An 8,825-nucleotide genomic window follows, 5' to 3' on the forward strand; every position below is an offset into this window, starting at 1 on the left:
AATAGGTGAATCACTGGAAGGATTGCTCAGGTTCCGAAACGTTGAAAGGGAAAAGAGCAAATTGCATATCCTGCTGGTGCATGGGAGGGGTTGAGGAAAGCAGAGTGGTTGGTGAAGGTGATACAGTGGACCTGGAAGTCTTTGAAATGCAGAGGGCGAGATGTGTCAGGTGAGGAAATCCTCTAAAGGATGCTGCTCTAAATAAGGAAGCTGTTGGGATGCCAGACAAGGAACCTACCTGTGTTCGAATTGGAAGAGAGCCAAGCACAGATGCGCAGCAAATACGATTGAAAGAAATGCTAACACTCCTCTATTTTAAACGACTGGCTCCATATTGTAACTCTGGCAAAGGGACTGGATTAGGGGAGCCAGGACAGGGTGAGTTTGGCACAGCAAGTAACAACAGTACTGCCACGTCTTTCAACAGCACATAGACAATACTTCATCCCTCACTGGTCACTCCTACAATGGCATTAGGGGAAGATTCATCTGCAAATCACTCAACCTGCATTTGGTCTCTCCAAATGAATATGCGCATTGAACTGTACCGTTTCTCACTGGCTAGTGACAGCAATCAGTTTCCCTAGTTCTGTTTAACATGATACATTGAAACTTGATAGGTCTGTGACCAATGTTGAGGACCCTCACACTCATCGATCCTCGCTGCAGATCACTGCACCTTTACTAAGCCCAACAAGCCAATGGGGGGGGCAACGAAAAACGTTGGCTGAAGTCTAGGGACCGTACGAGTGACCCTGCCAGGTTGTTACACAACTCGTCTGTTGGACGGCACTCCTAACGGAGCCACATTTCCCAGTGTTCACAGGATTTAGCAGCATTGCTTTGTGTGACAACTTTGATGACACCAGGCGATCTGTCCTGTCTCAATGGCATTAGAGTTTTATTTCAACTGAGTGACACTACAAACATCAATTAAGAATCCAGTACATTGCTGCTGGACAGTCTGTGCATCAGCAAGGACACCAGACTCCTTTCCCTGAAGGACACTAATGAACCAGATGGGTTTTTATGACAATCTGGCTCTTCCATGGCAGCATTCCAAAAAGAGCAGCGCATCACCTTTACTTTCTTAGAAGTTCGCGCACATTCAGCACGTCATCCAAAACTTTGACAGATTTCTATAGGTGCATGGTGGAGAGTATACTGAGTGGTTGCATCACAGTCTGACATGGGAACACCAATGCCCTTGAACAGAAAAACTTACGGAAAGTAATGGATACAAGCCAGTCCATCCCAGGTAAAGCCCTCCTCCACCATTAAGGATCCTCCACCACCTAAGGCCATGCTCTCTTCTAGCGTCTGCCATTGGGAAAGAGGGACAAGAACCTCAAGTCCCACAGCACTCAGTTCAGGAACAGTTATTATCACCAGAGGATAAATTCACTCACGACAACAGTTAAATGCTTCCACAATACATGGACTCACTGTTTAGAACTCTACAATTCATGTTGTTGCTATTTATTATATTGGCTTTGACCATCAGAACATGGAGGAACCATCACAAACTCCTGCAACCCTTGCAGATCCTGTGATCTCACTCCAAGGCTGACCCACAGGTTTGAAACCACAAAAAGGGGCACCTGGCCAAGTCCTAAAGACCTGTGCTGATCAACTGGCTGGAGGGTTCACTAAAATCTTGAACCCCTCACTTTGGCAGCCTGTGGTATACATCTGCTTCAAGCACGCTTCACTTATACCAGTGCCTAAGAACATGGCAACCTGTCTCAATGTCTATGGTCCAGCAGCACTTACATCCATTGTGATCAAGCATTTTAAGAGGTCAAGATGATGAAGCACATTAACTCCTGCCCGAGAAATGACTTGGATCTGCTCCAGTTTGCCTACTGGCACTATGAGGCCAACAGCAGATGCCATTTCATTGGCTCTTCACACAACCCTGGAACATCTGGACAGCAAAGATGCCTACATCAGGATACTCACCCACCACAGCTTGGCATTCAATACCATCACCCCCGCAAAACTAATCAATCAGCTTCAAGACCTTGCCCTCAATACATCATTATGCCATTGGAACCACAATTTCTTCACTCGTAGACTCCAGTCAGTTGGGATTGACAATAACATCTTCACAGTATCAATCAGCACTGGTGCACAAGGCTGTGCTTAGCACACTACTCTACTCGCTTTACACTTGTGTGGCTAAGCACAGCTTCAATGACCTATTTAAGTTTGCTGATAATACCATTGTCCTTCGCTAAATCAAAGGTGGTGACGGATCAGCAGATAGGAAGATGATGAAAAATCTGGCTGAGTGATGTCACAACCACCTCTCACTCAATGTCAGCTGATTATGCACTTCAGGAGGAGGGAACCAGAGGTCCAGGAGTCAGTCCTCATCTGAGGATCAGAGGACGACAGCATCAGCAACTTTAACTTCCTCAGTGTTATCATTTCAGAGGATCTATTCTGAATGCAATCACAAAGAAAGCACATCAGTGCCTCTACCTCCTTAGGAGCTTGCAAAGATTCGTCATGACATCTAAAACTTTGATAAACTTCTATAGATGTGTATATTGACTGGCTACATCACTGCCTGGGATGGAAACACCAATACACCTGAACAGAAAATCCTACAAAATGTAGTGGATACGGCCCAGTCCATCATGGGCAAAGCCCTCCTCACAATGAACACATCTACACGGAGCGTTGTCATAGGAAAGCAACAGCCATCATCAGGCCTCCCACCACCCAGGTTATGCTCCCTTCCCACTACTTCTGCCATCAAGGTGATGGTACAGGAGCCTCAGAACTCACACCACCAGGTTCAGGACTAATTATTATGTCCCAACCATCAGGCTCTTGAACCAAAATGATAACTTCACTCAAAACCACTTAACCCATCACTGGAAGGTTCATACAACCTACAGACTCCCTTTCAAGGACTCATTTCATGTTCTCCATATTTATTACCATTTTTAATTCAGTATTTGCAGAGTCCATTGTGTTTTGCACACCGTTTGAACGCCCAGCTGCTGTGGTCTTTTATTAATACCCATTCTATTATGAATTTATGGAGTTTGCACGCAAGTAAGTGAAACTCAGGGTAGTACATGGTGAAAGGGTGGAGTGATTTTAAACTACCAGAATAAGAAGTTTTAATTCATTGATTTAACTGACCAAATGTGCTTGAACTCAATCGCTAATTCAGCCCTGAGCCCTGTGGGGGCCATGGCCAAATACTCTCCCAGCACCAGTGGGCCATCTGATCTTCAGAGCCAGCTCCAGACAAACTGCATATCCAACTGTTCACCCCGATGGTTTCACCTAATGAACTGGTGAAGTGCTGCCATGTCAAAGGACTGGGAAACCATCTCTTTAAGACAGCAATTCTTTAAGAAATAACATGTAGCATCGGAGTGGATTCACCTCCCAACTTCATAGTACACGCCAAAGACTCTGAAATTGCAGATCTAATGATAAATCACAGATTTCGACGGTTATCTTTGTCCTCTCACCTCCAATTTCATACGGCGCCCACTTTTGATGAAGACACATTTGTCACGTTGCATATTCCACTCTCAGGATCATCTATTACACAGAGGGGCAGGTAGTGGACTTGCCGACAAAACCCACCTCTCATCACTTGCCAACACATACTGGGGCCCCAATTAGTGGTCAGTAACTCTGTCCGTGTGGTAAACTACCAGCTACACCTCTCCATATTGGGCCCACAGTCAGTGATCAGTGACACTGTCTGTACAACACCTCCCCCTCCCCATACTGGGGCCAGTCAGTCAGTGATCAGTCACACTGCCCGTGGTACAACACCACCTGCACCTCCCCATACTGGGGCCACAGTCAGTGATCAGCGACACTGTCCATTATACAATACCACCTACACCTTCCAGGTTCCTCTCTCCACTCATCCTGCCCCTATCTTCTGGGTTACGTCACCCCACGCTGGCCTGAACGGGTCAGCGTGTTTCACCCCACTAACCTGTACAGTTAAATCAGCACCTCTCTTTCTCAGTTACCCCTTCATATTCTGCCCTGGTGAGTGTTACGGTTAATGGCACATCCTGTTCAGAGAGCTCGTCGCTAGACTAGGGAAACCTGGACTCACCCAGTGAGTTCAACCTGTTGCCGGAGACGTGGGCGTCTCTGGTCTCTGGACACAAATCGAAGCTCCGACCCAAACTGTTCTGCTGGACGGTATCGGCCAAGGACGCAAACCTGCTGCTGCAGACGAGAGCCTCGCCGCCCGCAGGCCGACCCATCCTACTGTTCACCTCCAGCAGGGAGGTCACTCCATCCGCGTCGGATCGCCTCAGAGACTCCGCAGGCTGCGGCGCCTTGGCCGGAGTTGGATTCCGCGAAGACACCGGGAGAGAATCGTCATCACTGTCAAACCCAAACGGGTCCTCTGGCAAGCGGTCTTCAACCCTCTGCCTTTTGGGCTGTTCCACTGGCTCCGCTTTCACGTTCGGTCTCTTCTGGCCCAGTTGAGCCTTAAAGGTGGTCTCGCCCCATTTCGTGCTGATTTTCGCTCGCTTACCGGAGAATACCTCGTCAAATTTCGAATTGCCAGTGCTCCCCTTCTTACTGTAGGTTTTCCCATATCTTGATGTCATGTTGGCACTTCTTTCATATTCCCTGTAACAGAATACAGAAAGAAATTAGGATGGAGCTTCACCTCTGTCCTTCACTGCCAGGTTCGTGCAGGCACAGTCACACATTCATGCCGTTTTCAGGTGACTGTGCCTGCCTGTGATGCTTCCCCATTAAGTTCAAATGACAACCATCACCCCAATGAAGAGAAACTGTGCTGAATGAAACATTTATTCTACTCCCCTCCACCCCGAAAGTCAAACAAATCTGCACCCACCCCTCTGTATTTCACCCACAAGCATTGCTGGGACAGGAGAGAGGGCATCGACTGAACTCGGACTGGTGGATCTTTAGAGCTTGCCAGTGGATTTGAAGGCAAGGTACAGAAAGTCATTATTTAACAAAATGGAATTATAAGAGAAGCAGGGCAGCCTTCACATGACACTGTTCACAATGTCATAAATATTGCACTGATAAATATTAGCCCAACACAGAGAGTAAAAGATGAGTTCAGACGACAAAGCAATCCTCAATATGGCAGCATCACAAAAGAAAACTTCATATTATCGCTTCCGCTTTATATAATTGCGTTTTTTGTTTGCAAATATCTAACCAACTTGCTACTCTACAAACTGCAAATTTTAGACTCCAATTACACAAGACACTCTAAAACCCAGCCAGCAGCACGAGTACACGGTGGGACAAGGAAGGCCCAGCACGCGTACACGGTGGGACGAGGAAGGCCCAGCACGCGTACACGGTGGGACGAGGAAGGCCCAGCACGCGTACACGGTGGGACGAGGAAGGCCCAGCACGCGTACACGGTGGGACGAGGAAGGCAGCAAGTCTCAGTAGAGTTGCGTTGGTGTAACATTGAAGACCATGAGAACCCAAATGCGCAGCTCCTAAGAGTGTTTAAACAATAACTAGGCTACTTACTGTTTGAGATGTGAAATTAGAATGCTTTAGCTTGCCCTGTAACACCTACAAGCTAGACTCTCAACACAAGACTATATGACGGAGTCGCCGCCAATCAACGCTGCCACTCTCAGTGGTTCCTCGGACCGCGGTCACTGTAACAATTCCACCTCCATGATGCTCCAGTAAGACCAGAACATGGGCCCCTTACCACTGTGCCAAAAGCAACGATCCTGACGGACAGATCATATAGTTTAACCCACAGCGGTGCTATTTGTAACTATACCTCAGAAAATTACACTGGCACATTAACAACATCCGAACGTTGCTACTGCCAAAGCTGGAATCCCCACAAGGGTGAAGAATTATTCCCACAGCTATATTTTGGCAGAGTCCAAAAGCATAAATAAAGAACTTTGCTTCTCTTGAATACTTGAAAGTTTTGTCGAAAGCAAGTATATTTTCACCCAATGACCAGGCAGACATTAAAACAACTCATCACACTTAGACCATAATTGGCAATTTTGGCCTCTGAACTTCACCGGCTGTATTGCTGAGCTGTTCAGTCAGTCACCTATAAATCACATCTGCCGACCCCTGTGCCAAACGTGAAGAGACTGAAGAATACAGATGCTGAAATCTGGAGCCAAACGGCAAACTGCTGGAGGAACTTAGCAGCATCTGTGGTGGAAAATGGACTTCCAACCTGTGACCCTTCCACTGGGAACTATGACTGATCTCAGCACAGGAAGTTTCAGTGGATTACCCAGCCTTTGGCTGGAAGGGACTGACAGTGGGCACTTGTATCCACTTTTGAACGTCCCTACCCCTGGCTCATAATCCTCCCGTCAAAGGCAATTACGTGCGTGGGCGACGCAACAATAAAACTCCAGCAAAAGCGTGAGAGGGGAGTAAGGAAAGCGCCGGGGAGCATCATCGCCGTTCAAAGTACAGACTCGGTCCAATACAAAGGGCAGCGCAGCGGGACGGAGGCAGGGTATCACCGGGTCTCTGGGCGAAGGGAGGCCGGGACCTTCACCTCTCCTGTCCTGTGGGGTGTGGGGTGTGGGGGGGGAGGGGGGAGAGGGGTAACGCACTCACCCAGGTCTCACTGCGGCCGGATGGTGCATTAGATCCATACACGGGTCTAGCCCTGCCTCGGGGTACGGCACCGCCGTAACCGAGGACCCGGCGGCCGGAGATTGGGGCCCGGAGCCGCCCGACCTCCCGTCACCTCTTCGCCCCCACCACGCCAGTCCTCCGACAGTCGGCTCCCCCCAGCCACCCCCACCAGACAGTCGCTGCCCTTAACCCCGGCGCCCAGACCACCACTCACCGCCGTCCCCCGGCTCTGTATGAAACGCCGGCCCGGGGCCTCGCTGCTCCGCTCGGGCCTAACAGAAAAAACACCTCACCGCCATAACCGCCCGGTCACCTGACCGCAGCCGCCCCAATCCATGGCGCCTTTACTCACCTCACGCCACCCGGCTCTGAGAGCCACGCCGATTGGGTGAAAGCTCCGCCGCGTGGAGCCAATCCCTTCTTGCCTATCGCAAAATGCCGCGCAACGGACCGCGCTGCTTCCCGGGACTTGTAGTGCAAGCATTTGAAAGATGAACGTAGTAAAACCGTAACGGAACGATCTCTACACTAGCAAGAGAACAATGAACAGGAAAAGAAACAAAAATTCTTAAATTCTTGCGACTGATCGCGCAAGGGCTGCTGGAAGCTGTAGGCTACGACGAGAAGAATGCATTTCCGATTCCGCTCTCGCCCTCAAGGGAGAAAGCCGTCAGACATTTCCACCAATCGCAGAGCAGCAGTTTGCACGTGGTTGATATCCACCTCCGGGCCGCTCTCGCAATGTCTTCCGGGAGTTGTAGTGCAGCCGTAAGGGAGTCACATGAAAAATAGACGCACCCTGGGAATTGTAGTCCGGATGTAGATGGATCACGTGGAGCGGTTGGTGCCGTTCCAGACATTTAGCACGTGTCAGTTACACTTGTTGGATTGTGTGCAGGGAAATTGTTCTACAGAAAGAGCCCTCAATGTGCATATAACTCCATAAATATTGGTATCTCGGAAGGCTAATCTTCAGATCTAGATCTATGGCCCCAGTACTGGCAAAGGGTCTCGATCTGAAATGTCGACGGTTTATTTCCCGTGGTCCTCCCCCATCTACCTATGAACTCCCCCGCCGTTCCCCTCACCAGCATTCACCTTTCACCCGCCAGCAATAGAGGCACCCCTACCCCTCACCTCTTTATATTGGCTGGCTCCAGATGAGGGATCGTAACCCGAGACACTGACTGTTCAATTGTCCTCCACAGATGCTGCCTGATCCCCTGAGTATCCCTGGTGTTTTTTGTAATTTTTTCACCTCTCTCGGGTGGGAGACCAGTCAAAGTCGTCGTTGAGTTTATTGTCACACACACAAGTACAGTTGCATTGAAGAACTTCTGGTTTAAGATAGCGCTGGGGAAGCCCAGCAATGACTTTCTGGAAGCAAACAAACTAACTGCTCCAATAATCACAGTTTTTCAGGAAAACAATCTCTGCAATCAATAGCCTGTAACCTCCCTTCTGGAACTGAGCTTTTGAACCACCTGTGCAACCTGGCATTTTTACAGTGTGAGCTGAATTCTTGAAGGTACAGGATAGTTGCAACGTGGCTTATACGAGCCAAATCAAGGCGGCAGAGCCCTGGCCCGACTATGAGGAACAAGCCAATGTTTGGCCAGAGTGGATTTGGAACCGACTCAAAGCAGCAGAACCAAGGTGAGGCAGAGGCAGGGTGATGGAGCCCAGGACTGATAACGGGGAACAAGCTAACATTGGACTGGTTTAAGCACTGGGCCGAACCGAGGCAGCAGGTCACAAGCCCGGGAATGTATTGAAGCAGCAGGGCCCAGGTCTGAAAGCAAGGAACAATTTAACTGCTGGGCCAAATCGAACAGGTCAGGGTGCTGGGGACAGAGGCAAGGGCTGGCCCGGTGTTCAGCTCGCTGCTCTGCGAGGTTTACTCACCTCTGCACTGAACTGCGGCCGCGGCCTGCAACTAACGGACCCCCACGTTGGCTGTGACGGGCTTCGTGGCTGTGGACTCACTTTCCCGAACTGCAGTTCTGAATGCTATTTACTTACTTTTATTGTCTGCACAATGTGTTTTGTTTCTGCACGTTGGGTGTTTGACAGTCTTTTTCAAAGGGTTCTGTTGGGTTTCTTTGTCCTGTGGCTGCCTGTAAGGAGACAAGTCTGGAGGCTGTATATCGTGTACATACCGTGATAACAAACGTACTTTGAACTTGCAGCAGCGT

At 49.2% G+C, this 8,825-nt stretch overlaps 1 protein-coding gene across 1 annotated transcript in view; it reads right to left on the reverse strand.

Annotated features, from left to right (window-relative positions):
- The window catches only part of LOC134358432 (wings apart-like protein homolog), a 188,622-nt gene extending 181,689 nt beyond the window's left edge, over nucleotides 1-6,933 (reverse strand). The window contains exons 1-2 of the mRNA XM_063070655.1: nucleotides 6,845-6,933; nucleotides 4,106-4,635 (exon numbers count right to left, since the gene is read on the reverse strand). Of these exons, the coding sequence (XP_062926725.1) occupies nucleotides 4,106-4,613 (508 nt within the window). The 5' untranslated portion in view covers nucleotides 4,614-4,635; nucleotides 6,845-6,933. The remainder of the gene's footprint in view (nucleotides 1-4,105; nucleotides 4,636-6,844) is intronic.
- Between the last annotated feature and the right edge of the window lie 1,892 nt (nucleotides 6,934-8,825).

This window comes from Mobula hypostoma, chromosome 18 (assembly GCF_963921235.1).
Source record: "Mobula hypostoma chromosome 18, sMobHyp1.1, whole genome shotgun sequence".
NCBI classification, from domain to species: Eukaryota; Metazoa; Chordata; class Chondrichthyes; order Myliobatiformes; family Myliobatidae; genus Mobula; species Mobula hypostoma.